General features: G+C 43.1%; 2 protein-coding genes, 1 long non-coding RNA gene and 7 other non-coding genes across 10 annotated transcripts; 8 read left to right on the forward strand and 2 right to left on the reverse strand.

The window, feature by feature from the left end:
• Positions 1-1,472: 1,472 nt before the first annotated feature.
• Positions 1,473-6,133, reverse strand: tm4sf5 (transmembrane 4 L six family member 5). Its single transcript, XM_047014084.1, has 5 exons — positions 5,524-6,133; positions 4,348-4,428; positions 3,789-3,934; positions 2,926-3,118; positions 1,473-1,964 (listed from the first exon to the last, which is right to left on the reverse strand). The coding sequence occupies exons 1-5, from the start codon at positions 5,695-5,697 to the stop codon at positions 1,947-1,949; spliced, it is 612 nt and encodes a 203-aa protein (XP_046870040.1). The 5' UTR covers positions 5,698-6,133; the 3' UTR covers positions 1,473-1,946.
• A 3,269-nt stretch (positions 6,134-9,402) lies between these two features.
• Positions 9,403-9,593, forward strand: LOC124462510. Its single transcript, XR_006955438.1, has one exon. It is a non-coding gene; the product is annotated as a U2 spliceosomal RNA (small nuclear RNA).
• An 838-nt stretch (positions 9,594-10,431) lies between these two features.
• On the forward strand, positions 10,432-10,595 carry LOC124462508. Its single transcript, XR_006955436.1, has one exon. It is a non-coding gene; the product is annotated as a U1 spliceosomal RNA (small nuclear RNA).
• Positions 10,596-12,898: 2,303 nt separating this feature from the next.
• On the forward strand, positions 12,899-13,062 carry LOC124462514. Its single transcript, XR_006955442.1, has one exon. It is a non-coding gene; the product is annotated as a U1 spliceosomal RNA (small nuclear RNA).
• Positions 13,063-14,587: 1,525 nt separating this feature from the next.
• LOC124462516 lies at positions 14,588-14,751 on the forward strand. Its single transcript, XR_006955444.1, has one exon. It is a non-coding gene; the product is annotated as a U1 spliceosomal RNA (small nuclear RNA).
• Positions 14,752-16,277: 1,526 nt separating this feature from the next.
• On the forward strand, positions 16,278-16,441 carry LOC124462517. Its single transcript, XR_006955445.1, has one exon. It is a non-coding gene; the product is annotated as a U1 spliceosomal RNA (small nuclear RNA).
• A 2,033-nt stretch (positions 16,442-18,474) lies between these two features.
• Positions 18,475-18,638, forward strand: LOC124462509. Its single transcript, XR_006955437.1, has one exon. It is a non-coding gene; the product is annotated as a U1 spliceosomal RNA (small nuclear RNA).
• Positions 18,639-18,951: 313 nt separating this feature from the next.
• On the forward strand, positions 18,952-21,471 carry LOC124462505. Its single transcript, XR_006955434.1, has 3 exons — positions 18,952-19,330; positions 21,126-21,153; positions 21,383-21,471. It is a non-coding gene; the product is annotated as an uncharacterized LOC124462505 (long non-coding RNA).
• Positions 20,327-20,490, forward strand: LOC124462515. The gene has a single exon (XR_006955443.1). It is a non-coding gene; the product is annotated as a U1 spliceosomal RNA (small nuclear RNA).
• Positions 21,472-21,473: 2 nt separating the features above from the next.
• Positions 21,474-23,121, reverse strand: LOC124462503. Its single transcript, XM_047014108.1, has 2 exons — positions 22,263-23,121; positions 21,474-22,161 (listed from the first exon to the last, which is right to left on the reverse strand). Exons 1-2 carry the CDS (start codon positions 22,433-22,435, stop codon positions 21,735-21,737), a joined length of 600 nt encoding a protein of 199 aa, XP_046870064.1. The 5' UTR covers positions 22,436-23,121; the 3' UTR covers positions 21,474-21,734.
• Between the last annotated feature and the right edge of the window lie 384 nt (positions 23,122-23,505).

Consider the following 23,505-nt stretch of genomic DNA (forward strand, 5'->3'; position numbering starts at 1 on the left):
GTGCTGTGACCAGTCTACACCAGTTGCGTCCTGGATGGCTTGTGTTCTAGAATGTCTACGTTCTGTCAAGGTTGGGGAAGGGGTGTGTGTGTGTGTGTGTGTGTAGGAAGGGGTGGGGTGGAACTCAGTGTGTAATTATTTCTACAGCCTGTCCTCACTAGTCCACACCAGTTCCAGTTCCAACCCTAACCCTTCCTAACCCCACCAGGAGGGCCTGGTGTTTCACAGTGTCACAGAGTTCTGTCTGTCATGGTTGGGAGGAGAAGGGGGGGGAAAAGGAGGGTTGTTTTTGGAAAAAGGGGGTTCAGAGCCTGAATAAGGGGTCCCGCGCATTAATGAGAGCAAAAGGCGGACACAAGCGAACATTTGGCTTCACACTTCACTGGCTTTCGCCCTCTCGCTGTGTCTGTCTGCTTTCTCTCTGTCTTTTGCTCTCTCTCTCTCTTGCTCTGTCTCTCTCTCTTGCTCTCTCTCTCTCTCTCTCTCTCTTGCTCTCTCATCACCCCAGTTCACGTCCCCTCTTTCCCCCTCTCCCCCTGTGAGCCTTCATTACTACTGGTCCCCTGCTTTTCTCTTCCTGTCCTCTTTCACTCCATCTCGTTCTGTGCGAGTGTGCTTTGCATGAGAAGTAGCTCAGAACAGACCCACTGCACCTCCTCTTCTCTTTGTCCCCCCCCCCCCCCCCTTTGCACTTTCTTTCTGTTTTGTTTTTCTTTCTTCTCTTTTCACATCTGTTTTCGTCCACTGGCCGCTTGTCTCATGCTCAGTGCGTCCAATCAGATTTGACGTGTGCTGATCATAGGGTTTTCCTATTATACATTTTGCCAGCCCTGCACTTACTGATGACCGTGCTACGCTGAGCATTCCTGCCTGTATCTCTCACTCACCCAGTCTGGGCAAACACGGAGCCCTGTAGTCTGACTTGCTACTTGAGATGGCGTCTATATTTACTGTGCAGTGCGCCACATAGGGTGTTTATTTCCAAAGTTAGGTAACAATTACCAAAAAGCAGCTCTATGGCAACAACAGATCAGAAGCTTAACCTGGACTTAAAGTCCTTTGGACGTTGTTTTTTACAGCTGCGTTGCATACAGTGACCACTGGGGGCACCCTGACCCCACCCCGCCTCACAATCCTGTTAGTTCTGCATGTCTGCGTCTAATGGAAAGTGGAAAAATCTTGCAAAAGCAGCGTCAGTAAATGACGCAGGACAGGTCAGTGGCTCTGCTTAAAGTCCCAAAGTTATTGAAGTGTATGATTGATTGTTCACCGTAGGGACATGGAACACTGAAGCTTTCTTTTAAAATCTTGTTTTCCTGTTGCATAAGAGGGTTACAGCTTTGTCGTATGGGTTCCTGTCAGTAATCCATCTGCATGCGGCCCATGCTGCCTCGCCCCCCTGATACATTCACCCAACCGAAACACAAGACCTCCACTTTTTATTATTAATCAGCTACTCTTCTGTTTTTTTGGGGGGGGAGACGGTTTTTATTCCAATCATCTTGTCCGATCATGAAAAATAACATTTTGACAGAGGCAAAGAAGTCACGTGATGTGAGAGTTCCTCTCCTGTGACGTACAGTGCATGTTCTCTCTGCGGAACCCTCGATATAGGACCAGACTTGGAAAACCTTAATGTCCTATGCAAGGGGCAATTTGTAGTACAGCACCAAACTCAGTGTCTGGGTACTGGCTGACACTCTCAATAATACATACCGAAGGAGAATCAAACTTAATAATTCAACGACATGGAAACACACAGAAGACTAGCTCATGTATGACTCATAGGGTTACATCATACATTTGGAGATTTGACATGACCAATCTCTGTCAAGGCACTGGAGAAAGAACTGGAACATGAAGAGACACAGACGACACAGCGGCAGAGAAGATGATTGTAGGAAGCCTCTTGCTGAGGAGCCTTTATCTCCACCCTTCAGGATCTCTTACAATCCACCCTCATCCTGTAGAGTGGGGAGAGGAAAGAAAAAACGTAGAGTTTACAGTCTGATCTCATGTTGTGGAACTTCAGACTTTCCCTGGTTAACATTCTATATTCTATATTCTAATCTGTGGATTTGAAGTTTATTCCATTGCATCATAAACATCAGTGATAAGGGCAGCGAAGACCAACAGAAGACTCTTCTGCATGTGAGTTGGTTCATCGGAGTTCCATATTAGAGTTAACGTTACATACCACTATATTGATACCGGATGTTCTGGTTTACACATTTGTCTCACTGAGTAAATGTGTACACTGTAAAGCCCTAAGGTGAAGTCACACAGCAAAGAATGTGTTGAGGGGATGTGGAGGATCCAGTGGTATCTTAGTCCATGTATATGTTCAACCAGCAGTTAAACATACATTAAAGCTTAATTTTCAACTGGTAGGCCGATTTTGTTTGCTAAGTCAGACCTTTTGCGATGCCCAGTCATCATTTGCATTTTTTTTGCCAAATCATCAGATTGTCATGAGATATTGATATAATTTCAGGTGTACGTCTACATAGAGTACTCTACGCTTCTGCATCACTCAGTTAAACCATGTGCAATACTGCAGTGCTGGCTTTCCACCCCAATCTCCCGCTCCACTCATCAACGTCCTCCGGGATTCATAAAAGCGAAGTGAATCAAATCGGGGGGGTTAGATGGCTGAGCGGTTAGGGAGTCAGGCTGTTAATCAGAAGGTTGCCGGTTCGATTCCCGGCCGTGAGAAATGACGTTGTGTCCTTGGGCAAGGCACTTCACCCTACTTGCCTCGGGGGGGAATGTCCCTGTACTTACTGTAAGTCGCTCTGGATAAGAGTGTCTGTAAATGTAATGCAAATTAACCAACACAGCTGAAAACCCAACAAACCACCCCATAATTCACACCGTCAACAAACGTCGGGGCCGCCGTGGCGACGGCAGGGGTGATGTTTTTACCTCCTTGCTTTCGCGGCAGTCCCCGCAGATGCAGCCCACGCAGCCGTTGACGACCTGGATGCCGCAGAGGACGAGCTGCAGCAGGCCCAGGCACAGCGTGATGGCAAACAGGACGATGTGCCACAACGCCGCGTTGACGGGTTGGAGGCACAGGGCCCACAGGGAGTGGTCTACCAGGTAGCTGCTGTTTTGACTGGGGAGGGAGGGAGTCAAAAGGAGGAAAGACAGGGGTAACAGGTGAGATCACGTATGGTGGGGCGCCCCTGTAGCTCACTGGGTGAGGACATTATTGCTGCTGTGAATTCATGTCACCGACTCTACTGGAAATATTTGCAACAGCGCATGGTGCACTTCAAACACTCAGAAAAACTGTCATTTCATGTCATGTCATTATTCTGACTATAGATTTATATATTTTTCTCATTGTAGGCAGTAACTTTGTTAACTGTACACATGACAATAAATATCTTGAATATTGAATCTTGAATGAAGGCTAATGCCGTAGAGATGAGGGTGAGGACTAGCTATAAGTGTCAGATCGTGAGTTGAAGATCTGGTGACCAGGATGGTCTGCATGCCCCCACGTGTCAACCGATACTAATACATCTCACTGTGTTTGAAGTGGTATCTGGGATCATGTGTGCTGCTCTGGTCTGACACTGCAGCCTAGTAGAGACGTTGGCGTTTCACAGTGAGGGCTGACCATGGTGTAGTCCGCCATCTACTGGTTGTTAATATGTACTACACTTTCTATTATTGCAAGGCTGCTGCTGAGATGGGGAAATGTACACAAATGTAAAGATAACAGGAAGGCATAGGGGCAGGCGGGAGGAAGAGAGGGAGAGAAAGACAGAGACTTTTACCTTGGGGGGTTTTCAAAGGGGTATGTCCAATCCCCCCCTTCGACTGTCAGACACTTGGGTCCTATAGCCAGCCCTGCAGAGGATACACTGGTGCAGTAGATCGCCCCGATTACGCCAAACGCAGATGAGAAGACAGAGTTCAACATCTGCTCAACACACACACACAGACACACACATGCACACACACACACACACGCACACATGCACACACACACATGCAGACACGCATGCACGCAGACACACACACACACACACAGAGAGGGAGGGGGAGCATATGTGAGAAAGAGGCTCAACTAAGTACATGTATTGATGCATCATTGACACTATACTTACACACTATGTACATACTCTTTAATCATTATGGACTGACTGTGGTGTTCACTCAAATTAAGCTGTCAAGCCAGACAAGAAAGAGAGAAAAGAAACACCATTGTATCAACAGGACTTAATGGTTACAATTTTAAGGCAATAAACAATTCTGTCCTTATCGCAACTTTACATCCCAGTCTAAAAAAAAACTTCCTCCTTTCTCTAACGATCCACATGTGACTGTACTTACCCGGCAACGGTTGCCACAGCAACCTGCTCCGCAGCAACCCTTGCCCCCGGCTCTGATAGCTGAGCAGCTGGGACACAGCATCTGGAATATTCCATACACACAGGATATTAACTTTATTAGTCTGGTCCTTGTTAATCACTGACATTACTACTGTAATATACAGACTCTGTAGCCATTCTCGTTATTTGTTGTTGGTTATTAATTGTATAAACTTCAGGAAGTTGATTGTTCTAGTTGAAGGGTCTTTAATTGCTTTCCAGTCTGTGTATGGGTGGGTGTGCCCCTGATTGTGTATGTGTGTGTGTGCATGTGTCCCCTTATCTCCTAAGCCAATATTTGTGAATAGTGAATCCCATTTTCTCGTTCCAAAGTACGAGGACTGTACAGAGCTCTTTATCACAGTGCTCAGAGGTGCCACTCTGAGGTACGACAAAACGCCAGCTTGATAAAAAGGTAAAGTTAAACCAGATTACAATTCACACCATTATATAAACATCAGAGGACCCTTTGACGAGTATCAAACTGGACCTCTCAATCAGTCCACCATCGACCAGCGAATGACTACGGATACAGAAACTAAAGAGTACAGACATCCTAAAGTCTCAGAACAGCTACTGACTCAGTGATGGTGTCAAAAAAGTCTGAACGATGGGGGAAGTAAAGGTGTTTCCCTGTCGAGTTGACTTTGGCGAAACATTAAACTGTGAAGGATGCACCTCAAACGTAAACCACTCAAAGCTGTATAGTTAAATACAATTAAATAAAGATTTTGTTTTGAGTATGGATTCACTCACTTCACTCTACTACTAACACTGTATATTTAGGAGGTTTTCACTTAGCTCAGCAGCTCAGCATAGATGTAAATTATGTTCCGTGTTCTTATATGTTATGTTATGCCAGGTGCTTGCGTTGTCTTGTCTTAAGAATTTAAGTGCCCAGTCTAACCTTGTGTTGTTCTGTGTACCTGACAAATAAAAGACTTGAACTTGAACACTGAAGAAAAGACACAAGCAGGCCTTATTAAGACAGCTGAACAGGCTACTGAAGCAGGAGAAAACACACAAAGAGACAGATTAACAGATAGCCATACTAATTCCGCCACTCTGTGTGCTCCAATACACTACCTTTGCTTTCAAATAAACACACACACACATAGTGAGAGTGTATGTTACTTACAAAGAGGCCTCCCCCGATGAGGCCCCCCATCAGCCAGACCTGGAGGGAGATGTGGCTGTTCTCCTGGACCTCGCCATTGGGGAAGAACAGCAGCAGGTTGGCGATCATGCAGCAGAAGGCGGAGGGCAGAAGGATCAGGCCCACAAGGCGGGCACACTTCCCCGTACAGCACATGATCTCCTCCTCTGTCTTTTCGTTTTTTCTGTTTGTGTTTTCTTGCTGTAGTTCAACTGGTCCACCTTCTTCCCACGTTATTTTTCTGCTTCCCTCTCTCTCTTCCTCTTTCTATTCCTCTCTCTTCCGTCTTTCTATTCCTCTTTCCTCAGTCCGAAATACAAAGATTAAACGGTGCTTTGGTAAGGTGATAAGAAATAACGACACCCGTTGACTGACCAAAGTGTGACCTGAGGGAGAAAGACTGCTCACCACTCTCAGCCGAAAGACAAACAGAGTCAGTCACACACAACAGCAGGACGGTGTTAGAGGTGATGTGACTCAGAAAGTTCCTCGACGACTGTAAAATAATATCCTCCTCTTTGTATCGAACTCCCTACAACCGGACAGGGGTGCCCTATGGAAGACGAGAGAATGAATCTAGAAATCCAGAATGCCCTTTGGTACCTGTTCATATAATTTACACACCTATATTAATGACTGACGTTTATGGTCTGCAAACAAATCATGCACAGGGAGGGGAGTCACTTCCCAACCTAATAAGGTATTTTTGGCCAAACTAAACTGCAAAAGACATGAAAGAAGTGGAGAGTAAAACAGTGTGTAGAATCAGGGACACATTTAGTTAATGAATACATACCAGACCCAGAAATACACTGGATCTACTGAGGAGATCATTATATTACATTACATTTATTCATTTAGCAGACGCTTTTATTCAAAGTGACTTCCAAGAGAGAGATTTACAAAGTGCATTGGTCACTGATAACACCAAGATAGCTCCAAAACATTGCGGGTAGCCAAAACATGAAGCACACATTGTGAACAACCAAAATAAGTGCCAAAGGGAAGAACCATAAGAGCATGTAGTTAAGCAAGTTACAATCAAACAACATGAATCGCTATAAGTGCAAGTGTACCTGTAGAAAAGCAAGCAGCAGTAAAAAATAAGATAAACTAAAATGAAATATTTTGCAGCGAGTACAACAGTTTAAATTAGTTACCACTAACCAACAAGAGCAACAAGTCTCTAAGCAAGAGTCATTGTGATCCTGTTTGTTGTTTTCAAAATGAAAAAAATTAAATATTGTCCCCTTTCATTAAGTTGTAATGCTGGTGATATGATTTTATTGGTTTCAAAGTGCTGGAAATACGCCTTATGAAGCAAGGTCTAATTTTACACTAAACTTGATTGCACTGATCATCTGCATATCTCCAGAAGAACTTAAAGGTGTGAATTCCTTAAGCTTCACTTCAGCAGACCATGTCATTTCAGAATCAAATGTGTTGTACATGCCATAGATGTGACCTTTGTCCAACATTCCATTCTTCTCTCATTGAAACCAAATATCTAAAATGTAATCCCTTGTCAGAATATATAAGGAGATACAAGAGATACAGGTAAACATTTCAAATACAGGTAAACATGGGAGTTAGCCAGCACAGGTATACAGGAGAGGCACACAACTTCTCACCTCCCAACCCCCCCCCCGAAAAATGCCTGAAGTGTTACACCGAATTAACATTTCAGGTAGCCTAACTGCGCAGGTCTACACAACGTCTTGGATTAGGCTACCTTTTGGAAGTGGGACTGTCTGCAGGAGGATGTGTCGTCGGCCGCGTCTGAAGTTGTTATGTTCCCTCACAAATTGACGAAATATCGAGATACACTTATGGATATGTGGATAATCGTGTTTTTAATGGAAATTGTAGCTACACTTGAGGCCTTGCAGGATGCTTTTCCTGACCTCTGGGGTCATTGCCGTGGTGATGAACGACTCCCTCGTTTTTTCGCATCAAGACTTCAAACTGTGAGTAGGCTACAGTTTATAATGTAATGGTCCTGCCATATGTTGTCAATCTTGACCTATAGCCTAAGTCTACAGATGGATTTTGTTTTCCGAAACGTACAGTGATTAGCCTCAATGTTTAGGTAGGCCTACTTTAGCTAGGTGAGTGAATCATCAAATAGAAAGTTTGTCGTCTGAACGATGCTGTTAATTGTTTCACAAAAATATATCCTACTTTACTGTTATCATTGGTATGTGCAAGCCTAAGTTGAATACACTGCGTTCTGTGGAATCTGCAAATTTCGGACTATTTTTTATGAGTGGTGGAAGTGCTTCAATCGGTCTCTCGCTATAGCGGATTGATCCAAGTAATTCGGAAAAGTAAAACAAGCATACCTGCCCAATCGCTGAATGATGAACAAAAATATCTGTCGACTAGCTGAATGATACTATACGCCTACCAGACTTGTCTAAAGGTATTTTGCTCAGTTTTTGTCAGTCTCTTAGGCTACTTGTATCTACTTCACCAATGTTACATTTGTTTATCCACCTGGCTGTTCTGTTCTATGGCATGACACTCCCCGTTCATTTTTCATCGCAAATCTTTTTGCAAATGGCACTGACTCAGGCTGTTGTTGTTTGCTTGCCCACCGTAGCCCACAGTCCCTGCTTCTCTTTTTTGAAAATGCATGACGAGGTATGCCTATATTAACGTGTGTTAATGTTTACAGCTATGGCTATTACATATGTTTGTATTGTTTGTTTGATGAAAGCCTTAAGACACATTGGTTTTGTTTTACCGTGGCCTGTGTGTTTCAGGCCTAGCCCACATATCTTATTGAACAACTCGATGCGCAGTCACTGCAAATGTTAACCATAGTTGGACGAAGGAAGACAAATTGAAAAATATAGTAGTTATTTGTCAACTAGAGAAAGGTACGTTGATTATATTTCTTGTTAACTGTTTGTTTAGCTACAAGGCCTTTCAAATAGGCCTAGCGCCACATGTCTCGAGATGCGAGTTGCCAACCCTGCTAGCCAACGGCAAACAGCACGCCACATGTTAACGCAAATTACTTTCGAATTTAGATTAATTGTCTTATTTAATGCCAACTCCCCCAAATGTTAATATATTGGGCCAAACTTTAACCCGCTCGCTGAAGTCTAAACTCCAGGCCCATTTCCATGTTTGCTTAGCTTTTAGCTTGTTGAAATAACTTTTTTGGTAGGCTAGTTTACAAACTCTCCTGACCGTCTGCGTCGAACTAAAGGGCAACATGTTAATTTAAAGGTATCTAAGGAATGTGATATAGCACTGCAGATCTTTGTCCACTTTTGCGGAAAAAGATTCAGATCCTTTTTAAGGATATCATGTCACAAAGGATTGCCAGAAAACCTGAATTGGGTTATTAAATGCTGAAGTGTGACATACTTTAGATCTTGTGTGGGTAGGTGGTTAGCCTGTGTGGGGCATGTTCAGGTCAAGGTTGCTGTTAAACATTATGTCCAGCAGATGGCATGATTTTGCCAAAGCCAGTTCTCGTGGATGTTCTTTGTTTTCTCGTGGGCTATCGTAATGGTCTCAATACCGCAGAAATTGGCCTACAACAAAAAAATAATATACGTAACAGTACATGTATTTGGCTGGTTGTCTCGAACATCAACTGCCCGTATTTTGTAAAGTTGTATCCTTCATTTCCAATTGGAGGGACGTGTACCACGTGACAGTGACCACGTTTTGACTTAATTATCAAAAACTCGGAAACTAAACATTTATGAACGCAGTTGTGCACTTTGCTAAACGTGTTTTTTAACGCCGTGTTGGTCTTTAACGGGGTATATATGTAGCTCATTAAACTCTGATACCATATGCCGTTCCTGAGGACGACTCCAGTCTCTCGAGTGGCAGACCGGTATCGCTTCTCGGCCTTTTGGCTAAGATCAAGTGTAGTATCTGTTCTTATCAGTTTAATATCTGATACGTCCCCTACCCGGGGACCATATATTAAATTGATTTTTGGAACAGGGAGATGGAATAGGGGCTTGCTCCGTCCACTCCACGCATCGACCTGGTATTGCAGTACCTCCAGGAACGGTGCACTTCCCTCCCGGGAAATCACGGTGTGAAATGGTAATTTATTAGCAGGCGAGCGCAGCTGATGCGTTAACTCGTAGTCAAATGCTTAGTTGAAATCTTTTCGCTATGACGTCATCCGTTATGGAACATTGATGACTTGATCTTTCTATTTAAATATCTGAATTAGTATGTGAATGTTTGTTGTGTGGCAAAGCTCAAGTAGAACAAGCCAACTACCGTATGCGTTTTTTTTTTAAAGCGACTGCACAGAAAGCTAATATTTAAGATGGTCAGATTCTAAATTCAATTTTGTCATTTCATCATTTGTTCAAATACGTCAAGTTAATGTCACAAAGATTGATATAGAAAATGATTGAGAGACTGAGTTTGAAATGTTAAACGTTGGGATACATAGTCTCTTTGGCTGTGGTGGGGTCTCTTTTGCCCCCACCCCTCTGAGCACAGCACATGCGCAGACTGTATTCTAGACACAGTGTTTGTTAGAATTATACAATTCATTCGATGATCACTGAATATTATGAGATGTGAAGAGAATAATATATTGTTTGTGCCTGCCACAATGATTTGTGCAACGCTTTTGATGAAGGACTTTTGACTGTATCTTAAATATGGTGCTATATTACAGACACTAGTATTACTGTAGTCTGAAATGCATTGTGGGAAAATATTGTAACATAAACTGGTATTTCTTACAAAAATGTCATGTGTAAATTGAGTTTCTCATAACTGGACGGAATGTTTATTTGTGTAAGTTTCTAAATTGGACCTCTTCGTAGCAATATTCCTTACCATTACTGTGTAGTGTATGCAGTGAAACGAGTCCCCCACGTTGACCGTGTACAACTCATACTTACCTGGCAGGGGAGACACCATGATCATGAAGGTGGTTCACCCAGGGCGAGGCTCAGCCATTGCACTCCGGTTGTGCTGACCCCTGCGAATTCCTCAAATGTGGGAATCTCGACTGCATAATTTGTGGTAGTGGGGGACTGCGTTCGCGCTCTCCCCTGATAAACTGTGAAATGACAATGATGGGAACATGACAGTAGTGTGCGTCTCTCCTCCCTAATCAGCTCAGATTGGTACAGATGTGATCTTACTTAAAAATAATAGCACGTGTTAGACTAGCAGCTATTATACATTAGACTGGCTATCATTACCCTTAGTCTATATTGATGTTCTTACCTTGCTTTTATAATCTTAACTGTGGCACTTGTGAGATTTGCTTCAAATGTGGAGTGAGTCAGGTAGCTGAACGGTGAGGGAATTGGGCTGGTAATCTGAAGGTCGCCAGTCCGAGCCGAATGACGTTGTGTCCTCGGGCAAGGTACTTCACCCTACTTGCCTCGGGGGGAATGTCCCTGTCACTTACTGTAAGTCGCTCTGGATAAGAGTGTCTGCTAAATGACTAAATGTAAATGTAAAGTGCATTACACTTGTATTATTATTAGTCTGACGCAAAATTATTGCTTAGCTTTTATGTGAATCAGTCTCCATGTGTTCATTAGTTTGTCACAGTAATGTTGACTTTGTGCCAGGAGATGGCGATCTGGCTCTGCGGAGTTTAGTCACTGACTGACTTTAGATGGACTCATTTACGCTCCTTAACTTTTGATTGCATGTGGATGTGATAACTTTTCAAAATAGGGAATCTACGCTGTTGGTGTTTCTGCCATTAAGTTTAAATTGACAATTGATCTATACAAATGTTGCTGTAACATGTAGTTGGCCTGTAAGATAGCCCATACCGTTACAACTTCCAGCCTTGGGATTGTTTACATCTGCAACTTGATTCAAGATGTGGCAACGACACAAGCACAACATTCTATTTCACCACCGCTACAAACATCAAAAGAAGCACGCGTTGATCACTCTTTCTTTTTTGCGATCAAATGTTTGTATTCAGTACAGTCACACAGGGTGGCAGAGCACTGTCACACCGGGGTCTTTCAAACTACAAACAATATGCTGAGACCTAAGAACGTGGTCCAGGATGAAAACACACAGAGGGGGGAGACTGGGAGGAGGGAGACATCAGAGAAACAGAACAGTAAGAATGATGTCTGCAGCTTACAAATAACACATACAGAAACACACAGACAAACAAAAGACATTGACAAAGAGATAGACATAAGACACAAGGGACCAAACACATGCAGAAATGGAAGTAAGAAGGTTATAGCACAAGTATGGATTTCAAGGATTCAGCCATGTTGAACCATGTGTCCAAAAGTATTTTCTGACCCTCCATTTATGCGAGCTGTAGAGAGTTCCATATATTTGACATCCAAAAAAGGGTCCATGTACGAATGGCGTTGCTGACTAATTTGAAAAGAAAGCTATTGACTACTTTTTAACTTTGTACAAGCATTCATTATATCAAACAAACAAAACAATGCTGTACCGGCAACTGGCGTATAACTTCAGTCAGAGTACAAGATGTGCAAGTCGACTTATTAATTCTACAGTTGAATTTTACGATCTAATTGGGGGTGTATAGTCAGAACACGTGTAACAGTCAACATAGATTTGCCATACTGACTCAATCATGTGAATTATGTAGTAGTAGGGGACAGTTCGCAGTGGTCCCTCCTGTATTACTGCCCTGACATACAGATGGTAGAAGACACAACTGTTTTGTTTTGAATCCAGGCATGGAGTATGGCCTAATGTAGGCTACTCCGTTATCCTGACAGTCAATGAAACTGTTCCCAATATAGATGCACCTAAAATACTTTAAGTAGCTAATTTAATGGGATGAAAACTGTAAAGTTAATTCCGGTGATGTCGGGGGTAAATGTGTAATCTGAAGTGGGGCTTCGGTTTTCAGTCCTCCGTTATGTTTGGGGTTTTCAGTCATACTAGCCCTGTGTTGGTTGCAGGTACTGCAGCCAGCGAATGACCCTGCTGCTGGTTTCTTTCACGTCCTCGTCAGTTATGCTGCAATAAATGTGAACGAGCTGTTCCATTCCTTTTAATTAATATTCTGCCACACAGAAGGACCAGCATATGATATGAATGTACGATTATGAGTTTAGACTAAGTTAAAACTTTGAAAAATACATGTGTGTATATATTATGAGTCTTTTCTTGAAATTTACAGCAATGCATCATGGGAACATGTAGTGGAGCTACGTTTATTTTTTAAATGTTGCTACAAGCTTTTATTTTGAAGGTTGTTAATGTTGCAATAGCGATTGTTTTAATACCACTTTTCACATGCTTAACTGAAAGTCACCCTGATGTATTTAATCACCATTACTGTGTAGTGTATGCAGTGAAATGACTCCCCCACGTTGACCGTGTACAACTCATACTTACCTGGCAGGGGAGACACCATGATCATGAAGGTGGTTCACCCAGGGCGAGGCTCAGCCATTGCACTCCGGTTGTGCTGACCCCTGCGAATTTCTCAAATGTGGAAATCTCGACTGCATAATTTGTGGTAGTGGGGGACTGCGTTCGCGCTCTCCCCTGATAAACTGTGAAATGACAATGATGCGAACATGACAGTAGTCGATATACTTCTCCCCTCCCTAATCGGCTCATTGTTAGTTGTTATCTTGTGTTAAAGAACAACTACATTTGTTAGACTGGCAGCTATTATACATTAAACTGGCTAGCATTACCCTTCGTCTAACATGAAGGATTGCTTATCTTTTTGGTGGATCAGTCCTCATGTGTTCGTTTGTTTGTCACACAGTAATGTTCACTTTGTGCCACGAGATGGCGATCTGTCTATGCAGGATTTAGTCATTGACTGACTAATTAGACTTATACATTTACTCAAGACAGCGAGCTCTCAACTCAGCAGAAAACGTACCTCCGTATACCTGCGCCTCGTCCATTGATTGTATTTAGCGGGACAAGTTATCCCTTCTCAGCGTGAGAAGTACAGGGTGTTGAGTGAGAACGTGTTAAGTGCGAAATCACGGCGAATGCCTGAGACTCGAGAACCCTGAAGTTTAGATTGATAATTTACCTTTCAATATGCATTTTTTCACCTGAATACGGAGCAGTTTACAAATGTTGTTACTAAATGTAGTTGCCCTGTAAGCTAGCCCAACTTCCAGCCTTTAGCTTGTTTACATCTGCAACTTGATTCAAGACTTGGCAACGACACGGGCACAACATTCTATTTCGCCACCGTTACAAAAATTTAGGAAATATTGCGTTGATCACAAATTTGAAAAGAAAGCTATTGACTACTTTTTGACTTTGTACACGCATTCATTATTTCAGTGTTAAAAATACTGTACCTGCGAATAACTTCCGTCAGAGTAAAATATAGATAGCCTATGCAAGTCGACATATGATAGGAAGTCTACAGTCAGAACGAGTAACAGTCTCTACAGTCAACGATTTTGCCCTACTGACTCGAAATCATTTGCCAATTATGTAGGGGACTGTTTAGTGCTTGCTCCTCTAAAATAGTCCATGTAGCTTATTTGGTTTTATGAGTATTGTAACTTTCATTCCGATTATGTCGCGGGTAAATGTGTTATCTGAAGTGGGGCTTAAGCCCTCCGTTATGTTGCGGTTTTCAGTCATACTAGCCCCGTGTTGGTAGCAGGTACTGCAGCCAGCGAATGTCCCTGCTGCTGGTTTCTTTCACGTCCTCGTCAGTTGTGCTACAATACATGTGAACGAGCTGTTCCATTCCTTTTAATTAATATTCTGCCCCACAGAAGGACCAGCATATGATATGAATGTACGTTTATGAGTTTTGACTAAGTTAAAACGGTGACAAATACATGTATCTATATTATTAGTATTTTCTTGAAATTTACAGCAATGCATCATGGGAACATGTAGTAGAGCTACGTTTTATTTTTTAAATGTTGCTACAAGCTTTATTTTGAAGGTTGTTCATGTTGTAATAGTGATTGTTTTGATTCCACTTTTCACATGCTCAACTGAAAGTTACCCTGATGTATTCAATCACCATTACTGTGTGATGTATGCAGTGAAACGACTCCCCCACGTTGACCGTGTACAACTCATACTTACCTGGCAGGGGAGACACCATGATCATGAAGGTGGTTCACCCAGGGCGAGGCTCAGCCATTGCACTCCGGCTGTGCTGACCCCTGCGAATTTCTCAAATGTGGAAATCTCGACTGCATAATTTGTGGTAGTGGGGGACTGCGTTCGCGCTCTCCCCTGATAAACTGTGAAATGACAATGATGCGAACATGACAGTAGTCGATATACTTCTCCCCTCCCTAATCGGCTCATTGTTAGTTGTTATCTTGTGTTAAAGAACAACTACATTTGTTAGACTGGCAGCTATTATACATTAAACTGGCTAGCATTACCCTTCGTCTAACATGAAGGATTGCTTATCTTTTTGGTGGATCAGTCCTCATGTGTTCGTTTGTTTGTCACACAGTAATGTTCACTTTGTGCCACGAGATGGCGATCTGTCTATGCAGGATTTAGTCATTGACTGACTAATTAGACTTATACATTTACTCAAGACAGCGAGCTCTCAACTCAGCAGAAAACGTACCTCCGTATACCTGCGCCTCGTCCATTGATTGTATTTAGCGGGACAAGTTATCCCTTCTCAGCGTGAGAAGTACAGGGTGTTGAGTGAGAACGTGTTAAGTGCGAAATCACGGCGAATGCCTGAGACTCGAGAACCCTGAAGTTTAGATTGATAATTTACCTTTCAATATGCATTTTTTCACCTGAATACGGAGCAGTTTACAAATGTTGTTACTAAATGTAGTTGCCCTGTAAGCTAGCCCAACTTCCAGCCTTTAGCTTGTTTACATCTGCAACTTGATTCAAGACTTGGCAACGACACGGGCACAACATTCTATTTCGCCACCGTTACAAAAATTTAGGAAATATTGCGTTGATCACAAATTTGAAAAGAAAGCTATTGACTACTTTTTGACTTTGTACACGCATTCATTATTTCAGTGTTAAAAATACTGTACCTGCGAATAACTTCCGTCAGAGTAAAATATAGATAGCCTATGCAAGTCGACATATGATAGGAAGTCTACAGTCAGAACGAGTAACAGTCTCTACAGTCAACGATTTTGCCCTACTGACTCGAAATCATTTGCCAATTATGTAGGGGACTGTTTAGTGCTTGCTCCTCTAAAATAGTCCATGTAGCTTATTTGGTTTTATGAGTATTGTAACTTTCATTCCGATTATGTCGCGGGTAAATGTGTTATCTGAAGTGGGGCTTAAGCCCTCCGTTACGTTGCGGTTTTCAGTCATACTAGCCCCGTGTTGGTAGCAGGTACTGCAGCCAGCGAATGTCCCTGCTGCTGGTTTCTTTCACGTCCTCGTCAGTTGTGCTACAATACATGTGAACGAGCTGTTCCATTCCTTTTAATTAATATTCTGCCCCACAGAAGGACCAGCATATGATATGAATGTACGTTTATGAGTTTTGACTAAGTTAAAACGGTGACAAATACATGTATCTATATTATTAGTATTTTCTTGAAATTTACAGCAATGCATCATGGGAACATGTAGTAGAGCTACGTTTTATTTTTTAAATGTTGCTACAAGCTTTTATTTTGAAGGTTGTTCATGTTGTAATAGCGTTTGGTTTGATTCCACTTTTTACATGCTCAACGGAAAGTCACCCCTATGTATTCAATCACCATTACTGTGTAGTGTATGCAGTGAAACGACTCCCCCACGTTGACCGTGTACAACTCATACTTACCTGGCAGGGGAGACACCATGATCATGAAGGTGGTTCACCCAGGGCGAGGCTCAGCCATTGCACTCCGGCTGTGCTGACCCCTGCGAATTTCTCAAATGTGGAAATCTCGACTGCATAATTTGTGGTAGTGGGGGACTGCGTTCGCGCTCTCCCCTGATAAACTGTGAAATGACAATGATGCGAACATGACAGTAGCCTATTCGATAAGATTCTCTGCCCTGATCAGCTCAGATTGTTATCTTGCCTAAAAATAACTGCATTTGTTAGACGAGCAGCAAGTATACATTACACTGGCTATTATTACCCTTTGTCTAACACGAATGATAGCTTATCTTTTACATGGATCAGTCTCCGTTTGTTTGTCAGTTAGTCACAGTAAAGTTCACAGTTGAATGTTGCCACAAGATGGAGGTCTAATTCCGCGGTGTTTAGTCACTGACTGACCTGTTTAGACTCGCTGATTTACTCTCCTTTACTTTTCATTGCATATTGTGGATGTCACAACTTTTAAAACAAGGAATCCATTTTTAGAAGGGGGTGTTTCTGATTTGAGTCTCACGGCAAATGCGTGAGACTTGAGTCCTGAAGTTTAAATCAACAATTAACCTTTTCAAAAAGCTATTTTTTTTCACCTAATGGCGGAGCTTTTCACAAATGTTGCTGGTACATGTAGTTGCCATGTAAGCTAGCCTAAAACTTTACAACTTCGAGCCTTGAGATTGTTTACATCTGCAATTTGATTCAAAATTTTACTACTGACAGGAGCACAACGTTCTATTTCGCCACCACTACAAACATTGACAACAAAACATCGCGTTGATCCTTAATTTGGAAAGAAAGCTTTTGACTACTTTTTAACTGTGAAATAACAAATGCTTAAACATTTTTTACTATAAATACTGTACGGTCAACCCGCGTGTGATTTCTTTTAGAGTAAAATAAGTCAGAACAGGTCTATAGTCAACGTATATTTTTCCATACTGACTCGAAATCATATGTGAATTATGTAAGGGGACTGTGTAGTGCTCCTTCCTGTTTTACTGTCCAGACATCCAGATGGCAAAAGACACAACGGTTTTGTTTTTATATCCAGGCATGAAATATGGTTTAATGTACTCTTTTCTCACAACTGTTAACGAAACTGTTCCAAATATAGATGCAGCTAAAATACTCCAAGTAGCTAATTTAGTGGGATGGAAAACTAACGTTCATCTCGGTGATGTCGCGGGTAAATGTGTTATCTGAAGTGGGGCTTCGGTTTTCAGTCGTCCGTTATGTTTGGGGTTTTCAGTCATACTAGCCCTGTGTTGGTTGCAGGTACTGCAGCCAGCGAATGACCCTGTCCTCGTCAGTTATGCCACAATACATGTGAACGAGCTGTTCCATTCCTTTTAAATAATATTCTGCCACACGGAAGGACCAGCATATGATATGAATGTACGATTATTCTAAGTTAAAACGGACAAATACATGATGTATTTATATTATTACAGTATTGTCTTTAAATTTACTGCAATGCATCATGGGAACATGTAGTAAAAGAGCTACGTTTATTTTTTCAATGTTGCCACAAGCTTTTATTTTGTAGGTTTGTTCATGTTGTCATAGTGATTTAGATTTCTCTGTTCACATCCTCAACGGAAAGTCGCCCTGATGTATTCAATCACCATTACTGTGTAGTGTATGCATTGAAACGACACCGCTACAAACATTGACAAAAAAATCGCGTTGATCCTGATAAGGAAGCCTAAAGCTCTTTTTTAACTGTGTGTAGGCATTCGTATTTCTGTTTTACCAAAAAATACTGTACCGTCAATCCGGTCGTGATTTCCGTCAGCGTAAAATAGCCTATAGATGTGCATGTCGACATAATACCGGCCTACTATATGAATGTTCGTTAATAAGTTTAGACTAAGTTAAAACGTTAACAGATAGGCTACATGTAATTATATTATTACAATTGTCTATACATTTACTGCAATGCACCATGGGAAAATGTAGTAGAGGTACGTCTTTTTTTTTTAATGTTACTGCAAGCTCTTATTTTGAAGGTTGTTCATGTTGTAATAGCGTTTGGTTTGATTCCACTTTTTACATGCTCAACGGAAAGTCACCCCTATGTATTCAATCACCATTACTGTGTAGTGTATGCAGTGAAACGACTCCCCCACGTTGACCGTGTACAACTCATACTTACCTGGCAGGGGAGACACCATGATCATGAAGGTGGTTCACCCAGGGCGAGGCTCAGCCATTGCACTCCGGCTGTGCTGACCCCTGCGAATTTCTCAAATGTGGAAATCTCGACTGCATAATTTGTGGTAGTGGGGGACTGCGTTCGCGCTCTCCCCTGATAAACTGTGAAATGACAATGATGCGAACATGACAGTAGTCAACTTCTCCCCCTGATCAGCTCTGACTGTTATATTGCCTAAAAATAACTGCATTTGTCAGCCTGTCTAATCTACAATAGCTGCTAGTTTATCACTACCTGGCTTTAGTCTAACAAGAACGATTGCTTAGCTTTTAAGTGGATCAGACTCCATGGGTTCGTTAGTTTGTCACAGTAATGTTGACTGTTGAATGTTGCCACGAGATGGCGGGCTGGCTCTGCAGGGTTTAGGCACTGACTGACTAGTTAGACTTACACATTGAGCTTACGCCAGACAGCTTTCAACTCGGCAGAAAACCTACCTGCGTGGCTGCGCTTTGTCAATTAATTGTATATAGTGGGACAAGTTATCTCTTCTCAGCGTGAGAAATACAAGGTGTTATGTGAGAACGTGTGAAATGGTTGAGATGCGTGAGACTCGAGAGCCCTTAAGTTTAGATTTAAAATGTACCTTTCAAGATACTTTTTCACCTAAATGCGGAACAGTTTCCAAATGTTGAAGTATGAAGTTACAATTACAACTTCCAGCGTTGAGCTTGTTAACATCTGTAACTACATTCAAGATTTGGCACCGACACGAGCACAACGTTATATTTCGCCACCTGCAAACATCGAAGAAAAACATCGCGTGGGTATTTTAATTTGGAAATGAGGTATTTGACACATTTTTAACTGTGTAAAAGCATTCGTAATTTCAGTCTTGGCAAAAAATAATGTACAGTTAACCGGCTTGTGACTTCAGTCAGTAAAATGTAGATTCGAATTCTACGATCCAATTGGGGGTCTACAGTCACAAGTCTACGGTGACCGTAGACTCTAGACCAATCAAAATGCCTAACCGTCTACAGTCAACATATATTTTGCCCGTACTGACTCGAAATCATATGTGAATTATGTACTAGTAGGGGACAGTTTGCCGCGCTCCCTCCTGTATTACTGTCCAGCTATTCAGATGGTAGAAGACACAACGGTTTTGTTTTTATATCCAGGCATGGAGTATGGTCTTATTTACTTCGTTCTCTCGACTGTGGCAATGAAAATGTTCCAGATTTAGATGCAGCTAGAATACTCCAAGTAGCTAATTTAGTGGGATGGAAAACTAACGTTCATCTCGGTGATGTCGCGGATAAATGTGTTATCTGAAGTGGGGCTTCGGTTTTCAGTCGTCCGTTATGTTTGGGGTTTTCAGTCATACTAGCCCTGTGTTGGTTGCACGTACTGCAGCCAGCGAATGTCCCTGCTGCTGGTTTCTTTCACGTCCTCGTCAGTTGTGCTACAATAAATGTGAACGAGCTGTTCCATTCCTTTTAATTAATATTCGGCCACACGGAAGGACCAGCATATGATATGAATGTACGTTTATGAGTTTTGACTAAGTTAAAACGGTGACAAATACATGTATCTATATTATTAGTCTTTTCTTGAAATTTACAGCAATGCATCGTGGGAACATGTAGTAGAGCTACGTTTTTTTTTTTTTAAATGTTGCCACAAGCTTTTTTTTTTTGAAGGTTGTTCATGTTGTAATAGCGTTTGTTTTGATACCACTTTTCACATGCTTAACTGAAAGTCGCCCTGATGTATTCAATCACCAATACTGTGTAGTGTATGCAGTGAAACGACTCCCCCACGTTGACCGTGTACAACTCATACTTACCTGGCAGGGGAGACACCATGATCATGAAGGTGGTTCACCCAGGGCGAGGCTCAGCCATTGCACTCCGGTTGTGCTGACCCCTGCGAATTTCTCAAATGTGGAAATCTCGACTGCATAATTTGTGGTAGTGGGGGACTGCGTTCGCGCTCTCCCCTGATAAACTGTGAAATGACAATGATGCGAACATGACCGTAGTCAACTTCTCCCCCTGATCAGCTCAGATTGTTATCTTGCCTAAAAATAACTGCATTTGTCAGCCTGTCTAATGTATAATATTTACAGGAGCTTGACCCTTCTAAATTTTGCTGTATGACGCCTTGTCGAATCATACATGGTGCTGCTAAAATGTTTAAATCCAAATCAAACCAAAGTAGCTAACTGACTAAAAACATCTCCCAGTGAGACACTGCTCAAGGCTGCACTCAGCACATGCTGCATTAAAAAAGCAGTTGTTCTAACATTCATGCATCCAAAAGCACCACCCATCTCGTGTACTGGGGGGGGGGGAGGGAACTGTCTGATTTTGGTGTCTGCCAGCTTGGGATTACCAGATAACAAAACAAAACCAGTCACGTTGATTCCACAGTTTATTAGTAATGCAACATAAATGGCCACCATATGCAGTTAACTGTCCAATTATGCATTACGAACACAAGATATTTAAACACCATAAATGAAGGGCCTTCATGAATGTGTTCAGTCAGTTACTAAATATTATTAAAATGAGGTGACCGTGTAGGATAAGTGGCAGGCCTCTATTTTTAATGAATATTCTGCTGGCTGTTCCACAGGACAAGCTCCAGACAGTGTGCTGTTCAGGTGAGATACATTTGGAAGGGTGACTGAAATCTTCCTCTCCTCTGTGGTATACTTTTTGTGTCTTCACAACATTTATATAAGTGAAAGTATGAAGTCTCTTACGTTAAAACGTGTGTAGCTGGTAGTAGTCACAAACATGTTGGTGTATCTGTTGTTAACGCCTCCCCCCTCCTCTCTGTTCTCACATCTCCTTATTCCTATTTTCCCCATCTTCCTCCCCTTTTCCCAGCCTTCTAGTTTCCTGAAAGGAGGAAGAGACTGTCGTCCGCATCTAGTGGCGGAGACCAGGAGAGTGGCACTAAATCAGTCCTTCCCTTAAGGGCCTTCATCCCTGCCGTGCTGGGTGTGGACACGTACTCCATCAAGGGGTAGTCTGGTGGAGGGAGGACCGCTGGCTGGTGAGGAGCTGGAGGCAGGTCTGCTGCAGAGATGGACGTCGTTTTGCTGATGGTGCACGGCTGTTTGGTGGCGTGTACATTGAGGAGGCGCTCTTGCCGATGGATGAAGTCCCGGACGGTCTTACTGTTAATATTCGGCAGAGGGATGCCTGCATTTGACAGGATGGGGTCATCCACCAAAACCTACTGCTGGATCCACTCATAGGCCTTCAAGATGGTGGTCTTTTCTGGACTACTGCAAGACCCTTGAGGTGAACGCAACCACAACAGTTTGACCAGGGTGTACATCAGCCTGTTGTGCAGAGCGCTGATGTCCTGCTGTGCTGGTGCATACCTCTTTACCATCTTCAGCTTCTGTATTACAGCAGCATCTACCAGGTCATCCCTCTTGGTGCGGCAGTATAGGGTGTTGCCCCAGTGTGTCCTGTGCAGCTGGGTGAACTGCTGTGGGCGCTTGTCATGCTCCTCCACTGTGTTCCATAGTTGGAGGAGCTCGTTTCTCTGCTCGGTGGTCAGGGACAGCTTGGTATCTATCAGGCCGATCTCAAGCAGAGCAGAACGCTTCCAACTTCTGGAAACCAGGAAGAGGGTTTTGACTGCAGGCATCCTCCTGTAAAAACAAACAAACAAACAAATGACAAATGAATTCTGTAGGTCTGAATTGTGTACATTGCATTGTATTTAATTCTACCAGACAACACAGCTACTCACAAAGGCTGGAGGGTGATCGGTGGCGGTTTTGTCACTGGTGAGAGTGATGTGGGGCAGAGTGGCATCCAGCACATCATTGTAACGGGCTTCCTCTTCGCTCTGGTAAGCCTCATCTGCTTCACCTGGATTGGGTTGTCCAGGCTGAACCACCTCCTCATCCAGACCTGGCCCATCGTTGACTAGATCCTGAAGAGAGAGAAGGTGCCCCGTTTGCCCTGGCTCTTGCTCTGGCTGAAGAGGTACTCCAGCCCAAGCTGAGAGGGGGGACATCAGCAAGGGCCTGGAAATTCTCCTCCACAGCCTCTCCAAACAGCTGCCGACGGCAGGTGTCGAGGCGGCTGACCAGCGGTGCAGAGTAGGTCCTATGGTGCCTCCCCCATGTCCTCCAAACAAGGCAGCCGCACTCCTGTCTGAGTTCCACCTCGCGATGCCACTGATCAGGTACACCTGATAAGGCCGTGCTGGACACTGGGGACCTGAAAGTCACCATAAAAAGGTGTTAGAATAACGACAGGGTCACATGTTTGATTCGTAACAGAGTATACAGACTGCAGTTGCATACCCGGAATCATGTGAGGGAGGGCTTCGTGGAAGCCTTCCAGGCTGTTGCTCCCTCTCGCCCTTGTAATAGGGCAAGTCCACCTTGTTGATGGTAGTGATATGTGCCACCCTGTACATATCCATACCCGGAGGATCCTGGATGCACTCCAGGTGTCGCTGCTGGACTGCTGACAACTCATTGATGATGTCTATAAATACACAATCACACACACACACACACACACACACACCGTGTGTCATGTTTACTTTGTATGCTACACCATCCATATCAATACTGTATTGATTGTGTGTTGATTGATTGATCCATATTCATTGTGTTATTTGGGGGGGGGGGGGGGGGGTTAAGTGCTTTTTTGTACCGGGTGTTTTAAGAGGCTCACTCCACTCTCGTCCAGCCCAGCTGGACGCTTCAGCTCCTCAATGGTCCAGTGGACGAGCCAGAAGGTTCCCTGAGCTCCGAGTGTGACTCTCCTCACATGGTGCTGGAGCTGGTCCCTTGAGAGGTGGCTGTTGGACGATATCCTCATTGGATAAGGCGCCCAGCAACACATTATTGTTCTTTACAGCCCCTATGAGCAGCTCCAGATCAGCCCTGTTGTAGGCCATGACCGCTCCAGCTATGGCAGACTTGAAGGCAGCGTACTTGGAGTGAGACTCCGTGCGGATAGCTGCGTCAAACCTG

This window comes from Hypomesus transpacificus, unplaced genomic scaffold (genome assembly GCF_021917145.1).
Source record: "Hypomesus transpacificus isolate Combined female unplaced genomic scaffold, fHypTra1 scaffold_221, whole genome shotgun sequence".
Taxonomy (NCBI): domain Eukaryota; kingdom Metazoa; phylum Chordata; class Actinopteri; order Osmeriformes; family Osmeridae; genus Hypomesus; species Hypomesus transpacificus.

What these genes read in the sequence shown, in the direction of transcription:
- tm4sf5 (XM_047014084.1), bottom strand. Translation starts at nt 5,697, where the DNA reads ATGTGCTGTACGGGGAAGTGTGCCCGCCTTGTGGGCCTGATCCTTCTG. An exon ending in TCATCGGGGGAGGCCTCTTT is followed by an intron (nt 4,429 to 5,523) that starts GTAAGTAACATA and finishes GGAATATTCCAG; the next exon opens with ATGCTGTGTCCCAGCTGCTC. An exon ending in CCCTTTGAAAACCCCCCAAG is followed by an intron (nt 3,119 to 3,788) that starts GTAAAAGTCTCT and finishes CTCCCTCCCCAG; the next exon opens with TCAAAACAGCAGCTACCTGG.
- LOC124462503 (XM_047014108.1), bottom strand. Translation starts at nt 22,435, where the DNA reads ATGGGCCAGGTCTGGATGAGGAGGTGGTTCAGCCTGGACAACCCAATC. An exon ending in CCGATCACCCTCCAGCCTTT is followed by an intron (nt 22,162 to 22,262) that starts GTGAGTAGCTGT and finishes TTGTTTTTACAG; the next exon opens with GAGGATGCCTGCAGTCAAAA.